The sequence below is a fragment of the Spermophilus citellus genome, assembly GCF_964194105.1.
Source record: "Spermophilus citellus genome assembly, chromosome: 14".
In the NCBI taxonomy this organism is placed as follows: domain Eukaryota; kingdom Metazoa; phylum Chordata; class Mammalia; order Rodentia; family Sciuridae; genus Spermophilus; species Spermophilus citellus.
The window spans coordinates 88879513-88907096 of record NC_138194.1 but is presented as its reverse complement, the minus strand read 5'-3'; the positions used below and the strand labels follow the sequence as shown (position 1 = coordinate 88907096).

Sequence of the window (27584 nt, the reverse complement as noted above, 5' to 3'; positions counted from 1 at the left end):
CCATGTTGTCCACACTCTCTTCTGAAAATGAACTCTTGCTTTTGCTGTTCAATGTGTGGGGGGTAAAAGGGGCTGGAGGGAGGGAAGCCTGGCCACAGATGGACCAAGTGCCACCTAGCTCCAGCTTAGCGACTTCAAGGAGGGGACAGCCATCCCTTGGTATCTGTGGAGGATTGGCTCCAGGGCCTCCACCCACTCCATGCCAAATCCACAGGTGCTCAAGTTCCTTGTACACAATGGCATGGTATTTGCATGTGACATATGTACATCCTCTTGTACACTTCCAGTCATTTCTAGATTAATGTCTACGTAACACCTAGAGCCACATAAACAGTTATACTCTACTGTCTCAGAAGTAATATGAAAAACATCTGCACATGTTTAGCACATATGCATCCTTTTTTTCCCAAATATTTTTGATTAGTGGTTGACTGAATCTGCAGAAGGAGAGTCCATGCAGAAGAAAAGGCTGACTTTATCTTCTTCTTCTCAGTTTCTACATATAAAATGTCAGAGGAGAATTCTGGTTGGTTCAGGTCATGTCCCTACTGCTTAGATGATCCCTGGTCAAGGTTGATTTTAGGTATTCTTGGGGGTGGGGACATTGCCTTGTCATTACTGATTTCTTATAACAATTATTTTTATTAACATTACTTCTTCTCCCACAACTAATTCTAACCCTTGGGGAAGACAGAAAGGGAACGAAGCCTGGAATATCTGATGGAAAGGAAGTGAAACTATTCGCCCTCCAGGTGATGGGGCTTGGATGTTTACAGTGAGTATGAGGAGAGAGAGAAATGTTAGAACAAATTTTAAAGAAAGAATGCATGGATTTGGATCCAATGCATATTTAAACTCTCTTACCAGGGGAAAGAATAACATTCATTGTTTTAATATTGATTGAGACAGGAATTTGCTCAAAGCAAATTTAGCTATTTCACCTCATTTCCTTCTCTGCAAATCAGAACTTGTTCATACACAGTTGCTTATATCTCACTACACAGCACATTTGATACCACGAGGTCTTTTTCAGCCCCAGGTATTTTCTCTTTTCAATTCCATCCGCCCACTTATCAATGGTCCTTGAGGATTCCAGAGTATACTAGTCTCTTTTTTTTTTCTGTAAATAATGAATCCCACGTTTATACTCTCGACTGAGTTGGCAAAAGAGAGCCCTTGGCACTCTAGGAAGGAAGTGGGCCATTTCTCTTTAATGAGAAACGTGCTTCATTTTCTATGACTCCCGAAGGCACGGCCTCTCGCAGCTGAGGAATGGCCGCCATCTCTCCACAACCACCTTACCCTGAAGCACACTTTTGTCAGTGAAATACATCAGACGTGGCATATCTGGAAGTTAAACACTCTTCAGAGGTCTCTCACTCCCAAAACAATCTGTGACAATCTCAACGCAGACTGTCATTTTCCCCTGGACACAAATCTTGTTTCTAGATAACGAATGTTATTCTACCTCTAGCAGAAGTTTCAAGTTCTCCAGCCGAACCCAGCACTAAAGGGCCCTCAAAGGATTCAAATGAGAGCTGTGACATGGCCATGACATCCTTTCAGAGAGGCTGGGATGCTCACAGCAGTCATGACGCAGACTTAGAAATGGGAGGTGATGACAGGCTTCTTGCTTTGGTCTCATCTCAAATCACATTCTTCCTCCTAGTTGCCTTATCCTGCTCCTACTCATCTTTCAGATTTGTCCTCTGGGCTACTTTACAAAAAATTAAAGAGAGACATCGTGGTCCACTTGTGATCTTCCTTCTTGTGTAACCACAGCAATTCCCTCTTGGTGACTGGAGGCCTTGCCCTTAACTGTACCCATGGGCCACTGGAAGCTCGGCCTCCTCGACACCTTTTAAAGTAACATGTGGACAGAATTGAGGCAACCATTAGGCCAGCGTTATAGACCTTTGGCACATAGGACCTCGGCACCATTGGCATCTGGGCCTGGATAATTCTTTGTAGTGAGGGGACAGTCTTGGCATAGGTTGTCTAGCAAAATCGTTGGCTTTTGTCATTAGGTATAATAGTAGCAATCCCAACACCATTTGTGACAAGCAAAAATGTTTCCAGACATTGTCAACTGTGCCCTAGGAGGAGAAATTGCTCCTGGTTGATTGAGAGCCACTGCCTTAGACCCAGACCTGAGATAAGCAAGGCAGAGGGGCAGAGGTGTCTCCATCATGTCTGTACCTCCCTGGGCCTCCACCAGCAGCACACGTTCCACCCTTGAGACCCTGGAACTCCCTCACACTGATACCCTCTCTTGTCTCCGGGGGAAGCCAACTGCTGCTGGAGGTTGGCTCTTGTTCTCCCGTTAAGGAAGCAGCAGCCGAGGTAGCAGCGTTTCTCCCAAAGGCTGTCAGCCCACACCAGTGTCTGATGGCCAGGGCACTAGGAGGGCTTCCTTTGGGAACACTGGGGAACCCGACTCCTGGGCTTCGAGCTGAGGGTTTCCCACCTAGATGAGCAGTGCTGGCCTGAAACACTCGGGCCTTGATCTGCTCAGCTCTCCTCTGCTTGGGAGTTGCTCCCAAAAGGCTGCCCGACTTGGTGTCCCCATACCAGAGCTCAGTGCACTGCAGGCTTGTTATGTGGCTTGCCCTTCTGAGTCCCTCATCATGGCCTGCAGGAACAATGGTGTCACCACATTGAGGCACTAGATGTTAAAGAATGCTTAAGGTCAGATTTCCTTGCTCCTGTCCAATTCCACAGTCAGCTTTGATAGTAAAAATCACATTGACATATATAACCCAGACAGTATATAGCCCAGGGATGCTGATCTTTCTGGGAAAATGACCTAACTGTACAAATCTTCATCAAAAAGTACTAAAATGCCAGTGAAAAGCGATCCCAAGTGTAGAAGAAAGGTGTTCCTCCTGCCTGCCTGCCTGCCTTCATTTCAGTCCTAGGTGTTAAATTCTGGTGTTCATGCATGTTTGGCAAGTGCTCTACCACTGAGTTACAGCCACTGTCTTTTACTCTTAAGATGATGAGGCTGACTGAGAGCAATAATGATGTCATGAAATACAAAATATTCTTATTAGATACAAACTACTTATATATACCCAACAGAGTATACTAAAAAAAATTTGGTAGATTTTTTTGGTAGTTTTACTTTTTGCTCATACAAACATTTAAGTGGGTTTTGATTTAAAACAAGACCAATAACAAAAAAGCAAGACTTTTCACCATATTTTTGCCCTAAGGAACCATACCCAAGAAACAATCAACTTAATGAAAACAATATGTTACTAATCACCCAAGAGTCATGTTTAAAATGTGAATGGCCCCTTGATTCTGCTTCAAAATGCACATTAGTCTCTACTAACCATGCCTGAGGAAATGTCACCAGGATATTTTTTGGCTCTGAATTCCACGAACTTTAATTAATAGAACTAATTGTTCTATTAATTATTGTCTTTTACAATACTTTATTCACACTAGTGAGCTTCAAAGTCCAAATGAATAACCAGTCAGAGGCAAAAGAACATTGGGAGACTCACATAGAGATACAAGACTCCAGGGTTATCAGCAGGAAGCAGTGTTTACTAATGCCAGCTCTGGCTCAGCGGATTCTTATCCAAATGCTGAAACTTCAGCATGGAGGAGCATAGCCTTATATACTTTTGCCAGTTTTCATTTACATATTAGTTCTTTGTCTCCCTTATAAAATAATCCACATTATCTGGTTGGGCATTCTATGTCTAAACTACAAAGTGGCAACAATGTTACAACAGAATTGTAGAAGGCTCCTGTTGATAGATGGCACCACATTATCTTTTTCTTTGTTCTGAAAAAAATCTCTGCCCCAGGAGAGACAGGAATTAGGTTTTTCCATAAACAAGTATTTTATTTTTAAAGCAAGTAGGTGACCCAGTGCAGCTGACTTAATAACCAGACTTCTGCAAAATGAAGGGATTAGATAGATTCAATGTTTCCCGAATTTCAGACTTAAGCCTGACCTCCATGATTTTTTGCCAAATATATGCATCATCCGTTCTACTAATTGTTCTATTAATTATTGTATTTTAATCCTCTCACTTTTTTACCTACATCAATTTACATTAAAAGTTAAGTTTATATTAGCACTATAAATGGGGAACTAGTGACTGTTCATACCAAAGTAAAGGAAAGCAAAGGAAATGTTGGCAAATTTCATGTTGCCACCTAAAGGCTCAGATCCTATCACTTGTTCTTTGTCTTAAGAACAACAACAAAAAAAAAAAACTGTTCAGTTGTTTGCATGGGATAGAGCAGAAGATGACAGAATAAAATTTAGGCCTTGTGGGTCACACAGCCACTACTACAAATACTCGACTCTGCCATTATTGTATGGAAGTAGCCACAGATCACATATAAATGAATGAGTAGTTGGCTGTTTTCCAATAAAGCTTTATTTTAAAAAAAATTACAAACTGATACAATTTACCATCCTGTAGGTGAGAAGAGTGAGAGATGCTGCTATTGCCAGGCAAAGATGTAATGAGAAGAACTGGGAGTGAATTTAATAAGGAATTCCTTTTTCCAGGCAGCCCATAGGCTTTAATGCCCTCAGGGTTCCATGTCACCCTATTTGAAAAACCTAGGTTGAATTTCCACCCTAAGATCCTGTTACGTGCCTCTTGTATTTATCTAGCATCTTAGATAAGTCTTACCTGTGTAAACCCTCAGTACATTTTTATCTTTTACCTTCATTGGGACGTCAACAGGGAAAGTTCCCAAAGGGTTTTGTTAGACCAATGGCTCTCAGTACTACCTATATGTTAGAACAGTCTAGAGAGTTTTTTCAATGCCCCTTGTATATTCCTCAGAGGTCCTGACTCAATAGGACCAGGATGGGACTCAGCTATCTGTATATTTTAAAGCATCCCAAATGATTCTTATGTGCAACCAGAACTAAAAAGATACTAATCTCTCTGTTGGCCAGGTCATTTTTCCAGGAGTGCATTCTTCCCTCCATATGTCATTAATTCTAAGAGCCCCAAGTTCTAAACCTGTTGCTCCTCCAGGTGGGGTCTGATTGACCCCTTTCTGGCACTCTGGCTAAGGTGACTGCTTCTTTTCAATCTCTCCTCTTCATCATCCTAGATAGCTTGAACTTATTCTTGCTAACCGTCCCCTTTCTCTGCCCCTAACTGTTGCCTCTGACCCCATGGCAAGATGCAAAGGCAAGGTAGGCAGTGTATCTATGATATACAAAGGAAGGTGATGCATCCTCTCCTGGGAGGAAAGAGAGATGGCTTGCACACACAGAGAAGAGTTCCTTGCTATCCAATCTCATATGCTTAGACTGACAGGATGGAGCTCAGCTGTCCTCCATTAATGTATAAACACTGACCCTGGGTCTACAACATGCCAGGCACTGTGTTAGGACTAGGGCTGTGAAAATGAAAGGTGACATGAATCTTGCTCCAAGAGGGTTATGGTCCAGGGAGAGAGAGACTATGGTCCAGGGAGAGAGAGATAATAACGTATCTTAAGGGAGTCAGATAGAAATCCCTGGAGAAGAATGTAAGCACCAAAGAGAAAAGCATGTTAGACAATGCCTTGCATCAGCTCTCTTGGGAGAAAACAAAAACTAATTGGTGGTCTTTACCAATTTCTGAGGTATAAATACTGCCACCGCGGCTGATTTCAAATCAACAACATGATCACACTGAACCCAGAATTTGGAAAGGGTGTGCAGAATGTTCTTATGCTCTTGCAAAGTCAGCTCCAGGTAGGTGGGTGAACCATTCTGGTTTACCTAGAACTGCCCCCAATTTTGGCACAGAAACTCCCACATTCCAGAAAACTCCTCAGGCTCGGCTACCAAATAGTTCATCCATTCACTCTAGCACTCCATTAACAGAAAGTCCTCAGTTCTTCCCAAGGGGCTCAGGAAGCATTTCAGAATGAAGGTGAGACTTCAACGCATTTCCCCTATGTAAATACACCTCCCCACACTTGCCCAGGAAATCAGTGCGGACCAAGTATTTAAAACATGGAGGGGCTTGGGGCTCCAGGCACAGATTCTGTCATTCAAGTGACAATTTACATATTAAAACATTTGGCAATTTATCAGGCTAGAAATCAGTCCCCCAAAGGAAGTAAGATACCGTGGCCATCCTGTTGGCCTTCCGCCACTTCAGTCTTGGAAATGCTTCTACTAAAGTTCCACCCCTGGTGTACCTGGAACATGGTAGTACTCTACCTAGGATCCCTCCCTTACTCTAAGGGTAAAGTTTTTCAAGCAAAGGGGAACTGGCGGGTTTAGCATGAAATAGCTCTAAGGACATTTCCTCCTCCTCCATCGTTTCATCTCCTCCTCCTCACTCTGCCCCTCTTCTCCTCTTGTGAGCCTATGGAAAAGCAGAAAACCTGCTCCTCCCCAATCAGCTGTGGGTCATCACAATGAAAACTCCCTGCTCAGCACTCTCTGGTCACCATGTTTAATTTTCTGAAGACTCTGACGGGTAGGGTAGGTATTAGTCCCAGTATACTCATGAGAAGCAGAATATAATATTCCATTTAAACTAGAAGGAACCTCAGGAGCAGAATTTGACAATTGTGCGTGTCTGGCATACAGTCTGTCCATGGAGGATGACTGTCCATTTTGCCTGGAAAATGGTGGGAACTAGCTTCATTTTTCATTTTGTTTTCCATTTTCTCATCAGCAGAAACATCCCAAAGTTATACAAGAGGTTCTTGTCTTCCCTAGCCAGTGGACAAGTTTCAAGTCTCAACTGATGTTTCTGTAAAAGGCCAGCTTTCTAAGAGTTATGCTGAGCTTTTCTATTATTCAATTTAATAAGAAGTTGATGAGAAGTCAGTAGTAGGGTTTCTGGATCCAGGCTGTGTAGACCAGACTCCCCATTTCACCACTTATTGGCCACAGGACCTTGGGCAAGTTATCAATCTCACCGTGTCTTGATCTTCTTATCTGCACAATCGCAGGTTATAATACATACTTCATAGGGTTGTTGTGAGGGTTAAATGAATTATTATACATAAATTGTCTAGACTGGTGCCTGGTATATAATAAGTGTTCTATAGCTTGTTGTCATTCATGATTTTAAGGTTTTTTCCCCCCCATAAATCTCTTTTAGACTCTTAGCCCCTGCCATTACTTAAGTACAAAGTGATTTCCAATATAAGGCAAAATTCTATGATCAGTCATTTTGAGTTTGTTGTGGTGTTGAAGTCACCACATGAAGCACTGTGGAAGGGGCTCATTTACCAGGAAACAGGAGAAGACAGAGGAAGTCATTGGCAATGACACTGAGCCTCCCTGTGCCAAGCCCTTGGCCACGTACTCTGAATACATTCCTCGTGACAACACCTGAGAGGTAGACCTTCCTATCCCCACCTTCCAGATGGCAAAACAGAAAAGATAAGAGGGAAAGATTAGCTCTATTCCTGGTCAAAGGTAGATATCCCTGAGGCAGGAGGGGGGAACACATGTGATATCAAAGAAGTCCCTTTGAGGGACCTCCATGTCCCCAACTCTATACTGTCCCCAAACTCTATACAAAGCAAGTTTATAATGGAATATTATTCAGCCTTCAAACAGATAGAAATCCTGCCACTGGTGTCCGTCTGGATGAACCTGGAGGACACCATGCTCAATACAATGAGCCAGTCACAGAAGGACAAACTTCGGGGGTCCTCTGACACCAGGAGCCTAAAAGAGCCAAACTCACACGAGTAGCCAGAGTTGACCAGAAAACAAGGGGAGGAGAAAAGTGGGGTTGATCAGTTGATATAGCTGTTTAGTTGCAATTACGCTAGATGAATTTATTCTAGAAAACTCTGTACAACATGTTGTTTCTGGCCAAGGATACTACTGTGTCCTTAAAAAAGTTTTGTGAAGAGGGTAGATCTCATGGTGAGTGCTCTCCCCACACACGATATACAAAGGGATACATAGAAACTTTGGAAGGTAATGGGTGTCTATTATCTTGTTTGTGGTGATGGTTTTGTGGGTAGATGCATTTATCCAAATGGATCAAATTGTATACACTAAATGTATGCTGTTTGTTGTATACTAAGTTTATCTTAATAAAGTAGTTTAGATATTTTTCATGAATTTCGTTTAAAAAAAAATCTATCAAGGCAGTTTTGGCAGAATTGTTACATTGGCTGGCGGTGCCATGACCAAACAAACAGTGCCATGGTCACGGGTAGCACTGAGGAGAATTTGGGCACCTCAAAGCCTGCGCCAGCAAAACCTCCACCTGCCTCCTCTTTGCTCCTGCTTGGTAGATGCTGCCTGGTTCTAATCCCGGCCTTTCTTTAATCTCCTTGGCCTCCTCCTCTTTCATGTCAGCTCCAACAGCAGCTCTCTGTAGATCAGTGTACAGCAAGCACTATGTCCTCCGCTCCCCAGCGCTTCCTAAGAGCCCTCTTGGCTCAGAGTCTGGATACCAGGCAACCACTTTCAAATATTTACTGAGCAGAGTTCAGCAAGTCAGGACTTCTGAGGAACTGCACTGGAAATATTAGACAATCCAAGTGCCACTCCCCTTACACTTTTCATCATCCTTCAGAGTTTACAAATGACCCTTACATCCTTATGTCACTAGGCATCAAACTCCCTACGTGCCGCCAACTGAGTGCTCGCTGAAATCCAGCACGGTGCTACTCCAGCCCCAACACGACCGCATTCAACATCACACTCCAACAGGAGCAGGTGGGTCTCCACCTTAAAAATGAGACAACTAAGGCTCAGAGAGATGGGTCAGCCCACCAGAGTCATCACCCAGCAAGGGCCAAAGCATAGTTGAACACAGTAGATGGGACCCTCAGGTCTATGCAGTATAGACCAATGTCACCTTCAGATTTAAGGCAAAATTGTTTGCAGCCCAATAGTACAGTAAGCACATGGGCACACGAGCCAGAAGTATCATGCTGGGGGTCCCTCCCAGCCATCTCCTTCTCTCACCTCCACCCCTCCCTTTTTTACTTTTTGCTTGCTTAACTCCTTCTTATCTTTCAAGTACCATAGCAAATGTCCCCTCCCCCACAAAAATTCCTTTCTTGTCTCAGTTATTTGCACCCAAAGTTCTTGCTTTATCACAATGCAATCATTATTTCTCTACTTATCTGCTTATTTCCCAAGGACAAGGACTGTGCTTCCTGGATTGTTGTGTCCCCATCACTTAGGATAGTGCTTGGTGCACAATAGCTCTTCAATACCTGTTTGTGAAGAAAGAGAAGAGGCAAGAGAAACAGTAAGATCGAGGAGGGAAAGAAGGAAGGAGGAGAAGAAAGACAGGGCAAGGAAGAATTCAGAGCAGCGTTTAATTTGCTTGCAACATATTTTTCAATGAATTCCTATGTCACTCATGAGCTACTGTATTCTTAGTGTCCAATATTGATGCCATCCAAATAGGAAATCAGGACATGAGGATTGACAGACATGAGTGCCCTTAAAGCTATGTCCTAGACAATCTTTGCTATCGTATAATATAGAGAGAAACCAATATATAAACCTTTGCTCTCAGCCAACTCCGTGAACTTCATCCCCAGAGTTTGCTGCAACCTGGAAGAAGATTTTTCTAGAATGTCCCACTTCATAAATGATAAGACTTCCTTGCCCTGGTAATTGACTGGGACCGAAGGCCTTGATTGGGTGTCTCTATCTTGCATTCTGGCCCTCTGGCCGGGGATATCAGGGACTTGGTGCAAGGGTCTACTTTCCTCTGGGGCACCCATTATACTGCAGCAGGGACCTCTGGGTAATTTCACAGAGCAGGTATTTCAGCATTCTTTCTCCCCCAGGTGACACTGCTCCCTAGGATCATTGCATCTCAGTTTATTTTCTGTGTGTCCTTCCTCGAGAACAATGGGTCACTCTCTTGTTTTAGATATAAGCACAGAGACTCAGAAAGTGGCATGTATACCTTCTAGAAGGAAGAAACTTCAAGACAGAAAGTCCAAGCTGTACAAACAGGGGGTGCCTCTGGTAGGGCAGACAGTACTCACTTCCATTTCCAGTTATTCTGGGATGACTGGCAAGCACCTCCCCAGGATTGTAGCCCAGCAAATTTCAGAGCCCTGTGAGGTGTGAATTCTCACACTTGTTGAGTAAAACAGCTAAGGATGTGGGGTGTTGGGGTTTCATTCCAGGCCAAAGACTCCACAGCCAGAATTTTTAACCTCTTTACTGCCCTGGTGCAATATGAGAGAAAAAATACAGGTGAGAGGAAAAAATGGACCTGTAGGGTGCCCTTTACAAGATAAAACTTCTCAAGCAAAGTGTGTTTAAAAGAGTCCAGAAAATTCATTTCTGATCTGCCATCATACATTTATTAAGCACAGGCTCTGCTAGGCTTCATTTTAGATGTTTGGCATGAATGACTTCATATAAATTCTCACAAGAGCCTTATGAGGCAGGCACTATTATCCCCATTTACCAAAGTTTGGTAACTTATCCAAGGTCACACAGCTAATAAGTAGTCATGCCGGGATTCAGATTCAGCCTGACTCAAAAGCTTTTTTTCTGAAATTTGACTTCTCTATCTTCAGTGTTCACCTAATATAAACTATGATATGATATTGTTTGGGGTGTTGTGAGATATAGAAAAAAATATATATATATATAGAGAGAGAGAGAAAAAAAGTTTGGAACATATCTAGATAGCTTCCAAATTTCTTGAATCAAAATGTGCAGAATTAGGGGCTGGGATTGTGGCTCAGCAATAGAGCGCTCACCTTGCACATGCAAGATCCTGGGTTCGATCCTCAGCTCCACATTAAAAAAAAAATAAGTGAAATAAAGGTATTGTGTCCAATTACAACTAAAAAATAAATATTTTAAAAATGTGCAAAATTAAACATCTGTCTACATATAATATATATATGTGTGTGTGTGAATATATATCATTATATATCTATATATCTTTCAAACTTGTCAAATTAAAATATATTTTATTGAAACCTGCATAAATATCACTTTATGAAGTTTTGTAATTATTATTATAAGACAAAAAGCCATAAGGTGGCCCAAAGAACCAGGGAAGGACTAACACTTACACAGCTCCCCATGAACCTGGCTCTTGAAATGTTATTCCATGTTAAGCCTCAACCCTTGAAAAGTGGACTCTAAACCCCTTTTACTGATGAGGAAATGGTGGCCTGCAGGTTAATGACCCAGGTTTCCATGGTCGCTAAGGGACAGAACCACATTCAAAGCACAATTCCTAGAGGCTCCAAGCCCAGACTTTCATAACCATTGTTATTGGCATCTAATTTCTTGCGCCGTCACTGTTTCCTGGGTGTCTGTGCAAATGATGTTAAAAATCAAACAAAACACAACAAGGCCTGTAGCTCTGCCTCTACAGGCTTGAAGATGGAAGGCAAGTGGAGTCTCCCCACCTCAGGAAGCACTTGACCAGGTGCTAGTCTCCAGGGCGCCCATTCTGGACCTGACTCAAATTCCCATTCCGTGTGGAAGTTCTGCTCAGTGGCTTCAGGTTTCAAATTAAATCTCCTGCTTGGCAAGCTGGCCTGAAGCCCCAGAGCCAGCTGCCTGCCCTTCCAACAATGGACAATGGGGTGGAATGCAGCCCTAGACATCCAGAGAAGTGCTTTCCCAGCTCCTCTGAAGGAGCCACAGCACACCCTGGCCAGGACACTGGCATCCCTCATGAATGCGACCATTGTTGAGGCAGCCGCAGATGCACAGAGGGGAAGATTCCAGGCAGCTCTCTCTCTGTGTCACTCATTTTTAAATCATCACATCACATGGTTCCTTGGCTCCAACACCACGTATCCTGCTGTTACAAGGAACAAGACTGTGTTCTCTTCTCCAGTGGATTAGGAAGGACGACCAACATGACTAACAGTGGTTCCTACAAGGAGCCAGGGGCCAGTGACCTCAGTCTGCCCTGCTGCTGGCAGTACCTCTGACATAGACTGCTACCTGCCATTATCACCAAGCAAAAAAAGATCTAAGTCTCAGCAGCATGTCCATTCCTAGCACATGGATCAGCACCTGTCCACTGCACCCCCCAAGCCAAAGGTCACAGACTAACCTTTAACCTTGGCTTAGCAAACTGGACAAGTTCAAAGGGTCCTTTTCCCATCTCTCAGCTCCTATAGTTCTATGATATTTGGATCATGGGACAATCTTACTAAAACAGGAAGGGGATGAGGGCCAGGAATGTCATTTTATATCTGCCAGAATCAGAAAGTCCTGGTTTGGCCCTGGCTCCAACCCAGCCATTGCTTGGCCAGGGGATCTCAGACAAGCCTACACTTGGCTGCTACAAACCCACACAGCTTCTTTGTACAAAGAGGAAAAGGTGCCCCTGAGTGGGGAAGCAGCCCTGCCAGCTCTGGTTGGCAGGTGTGACCCCAGCCCTCGGTGCCCTCAGGAAGGGCATAACCTGCACTGCCAGTTGCAGAGCCTGTGTGTTTCCATTTATCAGTGAAGTGGGACTGATAGCCAGTGTCCCACCACATTCTCTGCCCTGAGGAGACTAGCAGGACCCCCAGAACAGTTAGTCTGTTAGTAGGTTTCTGGTTCAGTTCTGCCTTCCTTCTGAAGCCCTCCCAGATACTTCCAATGAAAAGCAAAGACCCCCACACACTCAGTTCTGAGATTGCAACTTCCACTTTCTCTAAAATTTGATGGAAAAGCCGGGTGGGCCTCTTAGGTGCACAGCCTATACAGTCTCCGAGAGCCCTGTGCTCAGAAGGGCTTTGTGTTGGGTTTAATGCTGTGGCATCACTGTGTTAAAATTCCTTACTTTCTGAGCAAGGGACCCTGCACTTTCACTCTGCACTGAGCTCTGCAAATTATGTAGCTGGTCCTGCCAGCAAGCCTTCAGAGACACCACATAGCTTTCCACACCCCACAAAAGTTTTGGATAAGGAAAATGGGATATATCACCCCTCTGCCTAAGCACAAAGACCTTTGACATAACTGGAATGTGAGAGGGCGGTGGCCAGGTAGAGCATGTGCTTCAGCTGGTCAACTGAGCTGGATAAAATTCTGCCTCCTGCAAGGCCTCAGACAAAACCCTCACCCATCTGAGCCCAGGTCTCCTTAACTCGAAGGTGGCCCACTCATGCTTACTCTTCCCTGTGAGTGATGAAAAAAGTCTAGAAACGACATGGCACAGGGCAGGTGTTCAAAAAAATTGTCAGATCCCCTCCCAGCTTGTTTCAGGAATAGATACCTCAAGATGGACCAGGCCCTTGTGTTTCAAAAGGCAGTGAGATGATCGGTGGCCCTGCAGACCCTTTGGCTCAGGAGCCCATGATTCTCCGTTAACCAAGACCTCCTCCAGACCATGTCTATTAGGACACTTGGGTTGCCAGGGCAGAAATCCAACTCATATTAACTTAGCCAAAGGGGAAGTTTGTTAGTTAATGAGGCTGGGGAAGTACAGGAAATAGGCACTGCTGCATCTAAGCATGTCATTCCCTTTCTGTTTCTCCTTCTCTCTCCCTCCCGCCCTCTCCACCTCTTTATGTTGTGGACAAGATGGTTGCCAACAGCCCTAGATGCACAGTCTCTCGAGCCCAGTGGGGAGACACATATCTCTCTCATTATACTAGCCAAGGGAGAGACTCATGGATACGGTGTGGATCATATCTCCACTCCTAAACCAATCACAACTGCCAGAGTGACAGGGCAGGTGCCCACAACGATGACGGAGACTGGACCACGGGGCTCCAGTCTCATGACTCTGTGAGATCACATAAATGGGGGAAGGGGCATTCCCCAAAGGAAAGCTGATGTCAGGCAGATAAATGCAACATATGCTCTATGTGGTTTACCATCACTCCCTCTAGGAGACAAAGGACATGACAGGAGGGGGAGACCAGCAGGGGAGGTTCGGGAATTAGCACTTAAACCAGTCTTTGCTGAAGGATGGGAAATACAGGCACACGTGCTGCCTCACAGAGGAAAGGGAGGCAAGGAACTGAGAAAACTCTGGGTGTGCTCAAGGTCACTAGCTGCATAACTGCGATTAGCCTCACATCTTTAAATTTTTAATAGCAATACGTATATTTTTATAGTTATCTTCTACTTATGCAAGCAACACTGGTTTTCCAGCTTAGTGCTAATAAAAGTCTCTTTTTAAAAATTAACTTTAAGTTAAAACAAAGAAGGTCTGTTGAAAGAAAAATAATAAATAATAATGATATCGACATGGTAACTGTGGATACATTAGTACATGTATTAAACCAAAGGCTGAAGTATGGGACACGGCTCGGCATATAAACAGGACTTTTTTCTCCCCAAAGAGCACTAAAACCCCAAAACTATGTTCTTATTTGTTCTCATAATATACCACTGACAAATGTATGTACCTCATTGTGTGGATGGCAGGGATCCAAATGAATCTGTAGTAAGATCCTAGAATTCATAGCTTCTGGCAGGCAAAACCTATTCCCTAGATAGACTTGTGTCTCATGACAAAGCAGAGAACCAGCACTCCAGGACATTGGCCCACTGTATTAGTCCCTGTTTCAGAGACAGACACACAAAGAAGGGGTTGATATGAAAATTGCTTTTCACAAAATTGGCCAAGACTATTGTCCTTGAGAACAGAAGGGTCTATTCTTCAATGGTCACCAAAGCCAGCTGGGCCCACAGAGTACCAGCTCTCTCTCCAGGGCCAGAGCCCCCCCTCTGATTTCCACATCACCCATGTGAAACGTGGCAGCTGGTCTCTTGCTCAGATGACGGCTTGGTCCTCCAGTTAGCTACTCATTTCAGGCAGAGAAAATTTAAATGACTCTATTATCCACTCACCTTTCGAATTATTTTCTCCAGGCCAAAGAGAGAAGTCATCAGGGTTTCGATGTGGATCGAGATGCCAAAACGCTGTACAAAGCCTGCAAAGGAATGGGTATGAAAATACATTTTTGTCTGCTAATTTGTTTCAGAAATTGATTAAACTCAATCTCATAATCAACTTTCCCACGATGGTGAGAAAATGACCTACTTATCTTATGTGTTCCAAGTTAATTCAAGTTGATCACTTCTAATGATCTCTTTATTCAAATTCCCAAAGATATAATCAGATCCTTTAACTTTTCAGGATTATATATAATGGGCAGAAGGTGGATATTGGGACAGTTACTTTGAGCTTGAGGTGAGAGAAGGTCCATAAGAAGTGTAGTTCTTGCAGTCCTAATGTCATCTAAACCCCCCTGACTCCTTTCGTGGAGGTGGTGGGGAAATCAGGTCTAATGAGAGCTGGATTATGGATGTGGGAAGCGCACAGAGAAGTGGATTGAGTGAGTACAAAGCTGTAGCCACAGTTGAGAATCCCCAGGGTCAAAATTGGAGAAGCTGTTTACATGGTGCAAGAGTGAGGTAAATCCAGGACCAGGGTGAGGTGAAGAAGCGAGCCCCCAGGTCCAAAGCTACAGAGCAAAGCTTAGGGTCCAAGGAGGCCACTGGTGTAACAAGGTTTGGTCCAGAATTCTGGAAGAAGAGAAATCCAGAGCACAGACGGAAGGATTTGCCCTGAACCAGAAGGAGGAGGGAAGGAGCTGAGATTGACAGCTGGAGGAGATACATTCCACAGTGTTGTCAGGGCAAAAATTAAAGGTGCTCATGCATGAAACAGGACACTGCTCAGGCAAGATCATCTACCAAAGAGATGGGTTTGACAATGGAGTGTGGGCCTTGAGTCACAGTTTGGAACACCCCTTGAGTAGCAAAGAGGTGGAGATGACCAGGAAGACTGATGCTCAGGGCCCCATTGAGTAGGGAAACCATGTCTTCTCATGGCTCCAGCCCACACAGCTGTGGGATCTTCTCCTGCAGCCTGAGAGAAGAGGACAGGAGAAATGGATAGGAGAGAAGGGTCAAGGGATGGAGTTAATTAAATTTCCTAGATCATCTTTTTTACATTTAATGGGAAATTTAAAATTTTTTAGACAGTTTATACACAAAATCTCATTAAGTTATCCTCATAAAAAAAATCAATTTTTCAGAGGAGGAATGAAGGCCCTGACTAGTTACATAACAAACCCCAAGTCACCAAGTCAGTTAGTGGCGAACGGTGGGGTCGGTGCCATTCCTATCATTCACTCCAGATGTCACCAACTCAGAGACATTATAGTTAGTCCATCTCAGCCACACCACTGTGCTACCAGCAGATAAGGACGGCCTGTGAAGTCCTTGCTCGGGGCTGTTAACAACTGACAGGAGCCATTTGAGTCCACAGGTATTTTATTTTATTTTATTTTTCTTAATGCAATATAATTCACATGCCCTAAAATTCACCCTCTTGCAACATATAATTCAGTGGGTTTTAGTATATTTAGAGTTGTGCAACCATCACCACTAATTCCAGAACATTTCCATCACCCCAAAAAGAAAAGCCAAGCCCATTAGCATCCCTCCCTTCAGCCCCAGGCACTCACGGATACCCCACCTGTCTCTAAAGATTTGCCAGCTCTGCAACTTCATACAAACTGAATCATACAATACGTGGCCTTTGGTCTGGTTTCTTTTACTTGTCATAATGCTTTTGCAAAAACAAGTGGTAGATTTATACTTAGAAGGAAATGAATGGAGATTTTCTTGCCTAGGAATGGCTGTCGTGGTAAAATAAATATGGCCACAAATTTTTGTGTGTGTGTGTGTAGAGAGAAAAATATCAGGATCCGTGATGGAAGTTCTAAGTGGATATATTTTGCTTCAGTATGAGAAATAGTCTGCCTTGCCCAAGAAATTCTGAGAAGTCCTGAGGAGCTGGGGGTTGGGGAAGATCTGGTAGGAAAGTGGTAGAGGGATTTCTACATAGTATATATTCTTGAATAAATCAGAAAGAGATGGGAAAGAGAAGAGAAGGGAGGAGAGAGAGAAAGGCAAAGGAAGAAGAGAAAGAGGGAGGAGGAGAGAGGGGAAGGGGAGGGATGGACAGAGGAAGGGAGAGAAGGCGCGCATTCTCAGCCCACAGGCAAAGTTCCTGTTAGGAGGACAGCTGTGGGAAGCAGATTTTGCATGGAAGCCACAGGATGTTTATGACCCTGAGTTTTGCTGAGCGGTAGGATTCTCAGGTGCTTTCCAGACAGGGGAAGCCTCCTGCTGCCCTGGGTGAGGTCCTGACACCTGGCCTGGGGATGGAGACTAACTGGGTGTGAGAATGGCCCAGTACCCACTCTCTTACTTGCCATGAAAGTGCAGCTCAGTACACACAGAGTGAGCACCTATTGAATGCAAAGTTTCACGGTGTTCTCTTCCCTATTTGGGATGTAGCCACAGGGTGGGACCAATGTGGAACTGGTTATTGTGTGGAGCACCATTTCCATGCCCAGTCCTGAGCTGGATGTCACTTACCGTCACCATGTTCAGAACCCCCATAATCTATACAACTGGTGTTATTGGAACCACTTCACAGATGAGGACGCAGGGCTTAGAGGTTATGTATCTTGCCCAAGACCATCAAATTATGAAAACCAGAGTTGCCTCAGAGGGCTCTGATTTGGTTGAGTGTTAGACTGTCCCACCCTCTTTGATAAGTACAAGTGGAAGCAACATTATATTGTTGGCCATGTCTGTCTGCAAGACCGTGTGGCCCTCTCATGGATATACCAGCCCTTCCAGAGTGGAATTTAAATGAATAGTAGTGTCATTTAAAATTTTTGAGAAGCAAATTTTAGAAGAAAAACTGCAGATAAAATGCATTATTTTATGTTATTTTAACCTCATTTTATATCAAAAACATCAACTTCCTTAGGTGAATCAACCTAAAAAGTGTTAACAAGGTATTCTACATGCTGCTTTTAAAAAAATATTAATTCTCCGGAATCCAGCATGCACTTTATGCTTACAGAAGGTTTAGACTCAGACAAGCCACATTCCCAGGGCTCAATAGCCACAGGTGACCAGTGGCTATGCTACTGGACAGAGGTCCCAGGTACCACCAAGATTACATGCACTCCTCACCCCTTACCCACCTATGTGAGTCAAAATAATAATTTAGAATGCCATAAAATTAGATTTTATTTCTCCAATTGACACAGAATTTACAGATTTCATTTTTTGGCATCTCTGCTCCCCTGGAGTTTTGTGCATGTGGTTAAGGTCAGAGGTAACCCCCAAGCAATCCCCACCTTCACAGCGCCACCATTACCTCTGTCCCAGGGCTCTGGTCCTCTGCTGCCCCTGCCCCAGCCCCTAGGGACTGCACTTCTCATCAGATTCTTCCAAGTCCTGCTCTTGTTGGGTCAGCCCAGGAGGGGCTCTCCTGACGATGAAGTCTTAATCCTGAGCACGTGTGAACCGACAGGCTCCTAGAGGTCAACACGGCCAGAGGTGATCAGGACACAGCTTCTCAAGTTCTCCTGGGGCATTCGAGTCATCTGGGGTCTTGGTGGAGTGTGGGAGGAGGCAGAGCTCCCATTTTCATTTCCAGGAGGCTTCCAGGTGTTGCCCTGGCTCTGGGGTCAAGGCCAGGTCCTCCTGAGACACCCAGGAGTCAAGCAACGCAGCTCAGCCACACAGGAGCAGAACCAGGCCTAGAACCGAGTCACTCTCTGCCCAGCACTTTCCACACGACAGGTGTGAACTTTAGCTCCCACTCTGTCATTTACTGATGCCGTGTGACCTTAGCTTTATCATCCAAAAAATGTCATAGCAAATGCCTCCTCGGGTGGAGGTGGCGAGGAGATAGGTAACAGCACAGTGCGCCGCCACCCGCTGACCCTCATGGAGCGTGCTAGTCGCCTCCTTCTGAATCACATGCTCAGATCCAGTCAGACCAGTCTGAGCACCAGTAGGCCCACCCTGTCCTCCATCTGGAGGGAGCACTGGGTTGATTGGGGTTCTGGAAGATATATCCACCCTGGATCGGTGAAGGTGTCCGTATTTGGAAAAAGGGCCTTGGCAGATGTAATTAAGGATCCTAAGAAGAGATCGTCCCCAATGACCTGGGTGGATCCTAAATCCCATGACAAGTGTCCTTACGAAAGACAGAAGATGTGCAGGGAAGGTCATGTGAAGATGGAGGCAGATGGAGTGACGTGACCACAAACCAGAGAACACCAAGGACTGCCAGCTACCAGAAGAGGCCAGGGACAGATTCTGCCTCAGCTCCTCCAAAGGGACTGTGCACCACTGACGCTGTTTAGACTTCCAGCCTCCAGAATGGGAGTACATAGGGGTTTTCTGTTTGCTCATGTGGTGATCTTTTTGTTGGTTTGGTTTGGGTTTTGTACTGGGATTGCAGCCAGGGCCACTCTACCTCTGAGCTACAAGTCCAGTCCTTTTCATTTTCAGACTGGGTCTTGATAAATTTCCGAGGCTGGCCTTGTACTTGCAATCCTCCTGCCTCAGCCTCCCAAGTCTCTTGAATTATAGGCATGCATGCACCACTGTACCTGGAACTAGATTGTTTGAAGTCACCAAATTTGTGGTGAATGATGTAACCACCTCGGGAAACTAAATACAGAGGACAAGCGAAAGGCCATGACTTGCTTAAGCAGGCAGGATTCTGCCCCATTTGTTGCTTTATCTGTCTTCCCTGCACCCCACTTCCAGGAAGAAATCTGGAAGCCCAGTGGTTGAGGAGAGAGACTAGCTCTTGGGCACCAGAAATGGGGCTGCAGCCTCCTGGGCTCAGGAGGGCAGGCTGGGCTAGCATTTGGACAGTGGGAAAGCTGAGCTCTGCCACTGGCTCAGACTATTTATCTGGCACACAGTCCCCAGAGGCCTTCAAACCCCGTACCCTCCACCCCTTCGAAACAAAAACCTCACTCTGTATCTTCCCAGAAAAATGCTGGGAAAGCAAACCACAGAGAACCTTGGGCGCTTCCTGAGGCTGATTATCACCCGGCTCTGACCTCCACTGTGTCATTACCCCTACATGTCCAATGCTCAGTAGGACTGAGGGTCCTTATTTTCTCAGTTTTTAAGAAGTCTTTCCCAGAATCACTGGGGACTAGCCCTGGTGCCTCAAATCAGCGTAAATGTTTACAGGAAACCGTGGGGCAGCACGAACTGCTTATGTGACACAGGTATTGTGAAATGTAGAATGAAGTCACCTTTCAGCAAATCGCTTCTTGGTTGCAAAAAAAAAAAAAGCTCCCAGGATCAACCTGAGCCTGGGGCTTTAGGGCTTGAGGGAAAGCCAGTGTCATGGTCCCACCTCCCCCATCTGCAGGCTAGAACAGAGCCGCTCCATGCCTGCCACACTCCAGGCTCCCTCTTGTTGAAGAGTATTCCAGGAGGAAAGTCTAGAGGACCTTACTTTTTAAAATATTAACTGTTTTCCCAATTATGCAGCTGTGGGCCACACGTGGCCTCTGAGGAGGGAAGATTTTCTCTTGGTCCTTGCTCTGCACAGCCCAGTGAATATCACGCAACTCCCACCGGCTTGGAGATGGGGTTTCATCACGATGCTCTGCAGTTATCCATTCCTCCACTCCTGTATGCACACATCCATTCAGCAAGGTCAATGTTGAGAGCCTTGTGTGTGTGTGTGTGTGTGTGTGTGTGTGTAGCCATGCATAAAACGCCCCTTCCCCGGGAACTTGCTGTGCCATGGCAGAGATGTGCATAGCATGAGGGACACAGCCATCCAGAAAAGCCTTTTGAGTCCTAAAGGAAGAGTGGGAGTGAAGTCCAAGGTCGAAGATACAGGTGGGCCAGCCAGCGAGCCAGCAAAGACCCTATGGGAGAAAGAAAGAATTGCTCTGGGCGCTGCAAATCTACTAGCATGGATGATCAGGGGGCTGGGGAAGAGCAGGTAGGAGGGCAAGACTCTGTGAGGCTTCCAACCGAGGCGCTCCTTAGGAGCTACTCCCAAGGGCCTCGCAGACTCCACTGGAGCATCGAGGCTTCCTTCCGCACTAAAGGGGCCTACATTGAACAGCCGGAAGCAGAGGAGTGACAGGTCCATCTGTACTTCAGAAAGGCCCTCCTGGGGGCAAAGGGGAGAGGGAGACGGGATGCATCCTGTGAGCCATGTCGGCAGTTCTGAGCAGTGGTGGAGGTGGCGATGGAGAGGAGCTGGTGGGTCTGAGAGGTCCCAAGGACTCAGAGGAGAGAGGCTTTGGAGCGACTAACTGGACGTGAGGTGAAGGAAAAGAGGGAGCCCGGGGTGAGCCCCAGATTCCTGCCAGCGCGAAATAGCAAATGGACCTCGTGGAAGCCGGAAGCTCCTTCCAGGGATGGCACTGCCACAGTCCAGGCCTGAGGTGTGAGGCCCTTGACATGGACAGGAAGAAGCAGCCCAAATGGAAGGGGATGTCACTGGACCCAAAGGGGCGAGCTCCAGTGACATTTATGAGAAAAAGAAATCTGGGATGTTTACAAGAAAAAGAAATCCCTTTCGAGGGAGATCTTCTGGTACTCGGAAATTTAAAAATTAATCGTAACACCACAGCCTAAGTAACTAGATCCACATTACATAGGTGGAGCTCTGGGAGAAATGAAGAAGAACAATGTAAGTAACAGTGTTGGATCCAAACCAGAATGAGGCAAGCAATGAACTCCTGCGAGTGAATTAACTTTTGCAAGTGAACTCATCCTAGGATTTTCAATTTCTCCCGTTGGAATCAAATAGCTAAATCTTCCCAGAATTATAGAGGAGGAAATAATCCCTGAGATGAAGTGAATGGTCCAAGAACAAAAAGCTGGTGGCCTCTCTAAGTTCCAGGCCAGACCTAAGTCCTGCTGAGCCTTTCCAAAGATGATTTTGAGGTCTGGTGCCAAAGGTGAGGCGAGTGAAAACATCTTGTGGTTTTGCCAGACTTCTTTCTCTCATCCCCTTTTTCAGCCAGGACCTCTCCATCCCTTGCCCACACCTATGGTTCATATTTTTTCCGGCTACCAACCTGTCAATAAGGATATATCAGCCCACCCACCAATATGGCCTTCCCAGGCTCTGTCCCAGAGTGTGATAATGCCCACCTGCTCAATTTCCCCACCCTGCATTCAAAACTTGCCACACACACACACCCTCCACGACAGCAGACCATGAGCATCAGACCACTTGTCAGCAACTGCAGCAGAGTTTCCATACGTGGGGCTGTGACAAATGTTTTATAGTTCTTCTCTTGAAACCTTAAGGCATTGCTGAAGATAGTAGGCATATTTGTTTCTGAGAGCTGCCATAACTAAGTACCACAAACCAGGTGGCTTAAAACAACAGAAATTTATCGTCACATAGTTATGGAAACCAGAAGTTTAAAATCAAGGGGTCGGCAGGACCACACACCCTGCATGCAATTGGGATGGATGTCTCTCACTTCCCTTGGTTCCAGGCAGCCTCTGGTTTCTGTGGTTCTTAGATGCATCTCTCCTCTCCTCGCCCCCCCCCCGGGGGGGCATCCTCCCTGTGCGTCTTCCTGTCATCCTCCCTGTGTGTATAGGTCCCTCTGTGAAGGTTTCTCCTTTGAATAAAGACACTAGTCCTATTGGATTAGCACTCACCCTAATGACTTCATTTGGGCTGATTGCCTTGTAAAGACCCTATTTGTAAATAAGGCCCCATTCGGTGGTACTGAGGGTTAGGACATCAATATGGCACTTTTGTGGGGTCATAACTCAACCCCTGCAGGTGCCTCCTCAATAGCCCAGGATACAGGGAGCATTGGATGGGAGGTTCTGCCAGTGTAGACCTTCCTGTAGAAATGTACACACTGCTGCAGGGCCCAGGATGGACAAAGGACTAACATCAGAACAGAGCTTTACTGCACCCCATCCTGTACCCCATCCTCTCAAAGCCTCTATGGGATCAGTATTACAATCTCCATCCACTAGGGGCAGGTAGACTAGGTTCTACTAGGCAGCGCTGTCCTGCAGAGAAATAATGTGAGCTAAAAACGCAAATTCAAAGTTTCTAGAAGCCACATTTTTAAAAAGAAACAGATGAAATTAATTTTAACCATTTTATTTGACCCAAAATATTATCAGTTTGAAATGATAACAACAGGCAGTCAACATAAAAATTATTAGTGAGATATTTAACCCTCTTTTTGTATATAAAGTCATTGAAATCCAGTCTGTATTTTGCTTTCCTAGCCATCTCAACTCCAACTTGCCCCATTTCTGAGATAGCAGATAGCCATATCTGCTACAGTCTGGGACATTACAACCCAAGAGTCCAGCATCTTTTGGCTTGTGTGAGGCAGACCTGGAAGTCCAATCTGACTCCAAAGTTCATCCTTCTCCCTCCACACCAGTTGCTTCTCATCCCTGCAGCCTGCTAGGGAAGCTGATCTCCATGAGCCATTCCCTGCTTGAGTTCATGTGCTGGCCTATGTATCAGGTCCAACAGGCCCCATTGAGAGACTATCTTAGCTTAAGTGATTCTAATAGCAGGGATCTTGGGTCCTATGGCAGGAACAGTAGAGAAGGATTTGGAGACAGATGAGTACTCCTCCCTAAAACCTAGAGTCCTACCATAGAACCAGCCATCTCCTTGCCCACAGCTCTGATTGAAGGAGTGTCAGATCAAATGATATTTGGGAATGGGGCAAGGACAATGGCTTTAGCCCATCCCTGGACTCCACTGCCTCTAACAGGCTGCTTCTGAATGAGCATGCAAACCAAGGAAAAACAGCATTTGTCCCATGAAAATTCAGGTTCAAACAAGTCCCCTCACCTCCCTGCTCACTTCCTCCCCCCAGAATATAACCCTGAGGTCCTCCACGTATAAAAATCTGGAGCAACAGCTAGACCTCTCCAAGGTGGGATATCACGGGAGCTCACTACTTGTACAAGAATCAAGAACTTCAGTTACTCTTCTTCCTCCCCTGTGATGCACAAGACCTGACCAGGAGCCAGGAGCCCCTCCCTTAACTTCTCCCTCCAATCAAACAGACCTTCGTTGTTTCCTCCACCTATGGACTAGCTGCTGAAATCCTCTTTAAACATCATTCAAACAAGAGGTCAAAACATTGGATATATCCCCAGACCCCATGAGACCAATGGTGCTGCCCAGTCTCATGTATATGGATCTTTCCCCCCAGCCCACAGCAGGTCAGGTGCTATGCGACAGGACCAGAGAAGAGGATACAGAACCTGTCTTGGAATTCACATAGGGTACCAAGATGTCCTCAAAAGAGGCAGTGGAGATGGGCATGGTGGCACATACCTTTAATCCCAGCAGGAAGATCGCGAGTTCAAAGCCAGTCCCAGCAATTTAGCAAGGCCCTAAGCAACTTCGTAAAACCCTGTCTCTAAATAAAAATAGAGAAGGGGCTGGGGAAGTGGCTCAGTGGTCAAGCGCCCCTGGGTTCAATCCCCGGTACCAAAAAAAAAAAAAAAAAAAAAGTAGTGGACTGGGATGAACCCTTGCCTTTCTTTAATTAAGTCAAATCAGTGCAAGGCAATTCAACAGATTTATTTGGAAAATACTAAGTACAGCTGAAACCCACTGTGTGGAGGGTTCAACCATAAGGCACAACCTCTGTCACCAAAGAATCAACAATCCAGGCAACAATCTAATCTAGACCTCCACCATTTACACTTCCATGATTTTTGTCGGTCCGAGTACTATTAACAGCATTTTTCTTTTAATCAACTCATTTTAGCTCATTTTTTTTTTACACATTAGGTTCACATTAAAATAAACGTGAAACTATTAAAATAAAAATGGTCCCAAGTCACTTTTTATACCTTCAGTGATATGCTTGGAAAATAGTTCTGGTGTGCCAGACAGATCCAGTTCCCCCAAGCAACCAATTGTGGCCCAAGCAAGATGGCCATAATTGGCACTGTGATAGTACACGCTGCGTTTAATGACCACTCCCTGTGGCCCAGCCACAAGGCTCAGAATGTCTCATTCATGCAATCCTATAATCATTGCAAGGAACTACTGCTATGTAAGCCTTGGGCTATGGAGCTGGAACTTAGTTCTTTAAGGTTTAAAGCACTTGATCCACCAGCAAATGTGATTGAGATAAGGTAAGTGAGTTCTGTGTCCATGAGAGCAGAGATGGGTTTGAAAGAGTAGTCTGAGACCAGATTACAGGAAGTCCTGATGCTCCATTAAGGGATTCTGATTTGATTCAAGAAGTCATGAGGAATCACCAAAAGCATTTAAATTACCAAGTGAAATGAGCACATATGTATATGGTCCAGGATGGAGTGTGGAGCCTAGCATCAGAAAGACTGAAACAATCAGGATCTACTGGCAGTGGCAGTGGGAATGAAGGAAAGGGACAGATGCAAGTATTCTATCATAGGTGAGATGGATGGGACTTGGTGACTTTGGAAAGCAAGGGAGACAAAAATGGGCACCCCGATGTAACTTTGGATTTTCTACTTCAAGTGCACTGAAATGAAATAGGAGAGTGGAGCATAAATCAAATGCATTCCTGTATATCAGCGACAAATCCTCTGAAACGGAAATGAGGACAACTACTCCATTCACAATATCCCCCCCAAAAAATAAAATACTTGGGAATCAACCTAACAAAAGAGGTGAAAGACTTATACAATGAAAACTACAGAACCCTAAAGAGAGATATAGAAGAAGACCTTAGAAGATGGAAAATATACCCTGTTCATGGATAGGCAGAACTAACATCATCAAAATGGCGATATTACCAAAAGTTCTCTATAAGTTCAATGCAATGCCAATCAAAATCCCAACAGCATTTCTTGTAGAAATAGATAAAACAATCATGAAATTCATATGGAATAATAAAAGACCCAGAATAGCAAAAACAATGCTAAGCAGGAAGTGTGAATCAGGCGGTATAGCGATACCAGACTTCAAACTATACTACAGAGCAATAGTAACAAAAACAGCATGGTACTGGTACCAAAACAGGCAGGTGGACCAATGGTACAGAATAGAGGACACAGTAACCAATCCACAAAACTACAACTATCTTATATTTGATAAAGGGGCTAAAAGCATGCAATGGAGGAAGGATAGCATCTTCAACAAATGGTGCTGGGAAAATTGGAAATTTATTTGCATCAAAATGAAACTGAATCCCTTTCTCTCGCCATGCACAAAAGTTAACTCAAAATGGATCAAGGAGCTTGATATTAAATCAGAGACACGGCGTCTGATAGAAGAAAAAGTTGGCTATGATCTACATACTGTGGTGTCGGGCTCCAAATTCCTCAATAGGACACCCATAGCGCAAGAATTAACAACTAGAATCAACAAATGGGACTTACTCAAACTAAAAAGTTTTTTCTCAGCAAAAGAAACAATAAGAGAGGTAAACAGGGAGCCTACATCCTGGGAACAAATCTTTACTCCACACACTTCAGATAGAGCCCTAATATCCAGAGTATACAAAGAACTCAAAAATTAGACAATAAGATAACAAATAACCCAATCAACAAATGGGCCAAGGACCTGAACAGACACTTCTCAGAGGAGGATATACAATCAATTAATAAGTACATGAAAAAATGCTCACCATCTCTAGCAGTCAGAGAAATGCAAATCAAAACCACCCTAAGATACCATCTCACTCCAGTAAGATTGGCAGCCATTATGAAGTCCAACAACAAGTGCTGGAGAGGATGCGGGGAAAAGGGTACACTTGTTCATTGTTGGTGGGACTGCAAATTGGTGCAGCCAATTTGGAAAGCAGTATGGAGATTTCTTGGAAAGCTGGGAATGGAACCACCATTTGACCCAGCTATTCCCCTTCTCGGTCTATTCCCTAAAGACCTAATAAAAGCATGCTACAGGGACACTGCTACATCGATGTTCATAGCAGCACAATTCACGATAGCAAGATTGTGGAACCAACCTAGATGCCCTTCAATAGATGAATGGATTAAAAAAACGTGGCATTTATACACAATGCAGTATTACTCTGCATTAAAAATGACAAAATCATAGAATTTGGAGGGAAATGGATGGCATTAGAGCAGATTATGCTAAGTGAAGCTAGCCAGTCCTTAAAAAACAAATGCCAAATGACTTCTTTGATATAAGGGGAGTAACCAAGGACAGGGTAGGGACGAAGAGCTTGAGAAGAAGATTAACATTAAACAGGGATGAGAGGTGGGAGGGAAAGGGAGTGAGAAGGGAAATCGCATGGAAATGGAAGGTGATCCTCAGGGTTATACAAAATTACATATAAGAGGAAAGGAGGGGTAAGAGAAGAATAATACAAGTGGAAGAAATGATTTACAGTAGAGGGGATAGAGGAAGGGGGATAGTAGAGAATAGGATAGACAGCAGAATACATCAGACACTAGAATGGCAATATGTAAATCAATGGAAGTGTAACTGATGTGATACAGCAATCTGTATACGGGGTAAAAATGGGAGTTCATAACCCACTTGAATCAAACTGTGAAATATGATATATTAAGAACTATGTAATGTTTTGAACGACCAACAATTTAAAAAAAGAAAAAAAAAAGAAATAGGAGAGTGGAGAGTGGGTTAAACTGAGAATCGACAAAATGTGTTCAGCTTTAGCTCCCCTGGAAGTTGAAGCCCCTTAGAGATCTGTGGGAAGATGGCCATGGGATACTGGAAATAAGATCTGAACTCAGAGGGTCATCAACAAAAGGAAGGAGTCATCTGTGGGAGGAGTAACAATAGCTAGAAAGGAGAACTGGAAACTGACCTTAGGTGACCAGTGAAAGAAGGGCCAAAGGAGGATGGGAGAGCGAGGTGGAGAGA

General features: G+C 44.7%; 2 protein-coding genes across 2 annotated transcripts in view; one reads left to right on the top strand and one right to left on the bottom strand.

The window, feature by feature from the left end:
* Positions 1-14830, bottom strand: part of FAM91A1 (family with sequence similarity 91 member A1) — an 86174-nt gene extending 71344 nt beyond the window's left edge. The window contains exon 1 of the mRNA XM_081266483.1: positions 14774-14830. The gene's annotated coding sequence lies outside the window, so the exon portion shown is untranslated. The remainder of the gene's footprint in view (positions 1-14773) is intronic.
* The window catches only part of ANXA13 (annexin A13), a gene marked incomplete at its 5' end in the record, with an annotated part of 54550 nt that overhangs the window by 5672 nt on the left and 21294 nt on the right, over positions 1-27584 (top strand). Inside the window, one exon of the mRNA XM_081266487.1 lies at positions 14783-14858. Coding sequence (XP_081122613.1) covers positions 14783-14858 — 76 coding nt within the window. The remainder of the gene's footprint in view (positions 1-14782; positions 14859-27584) is intronic.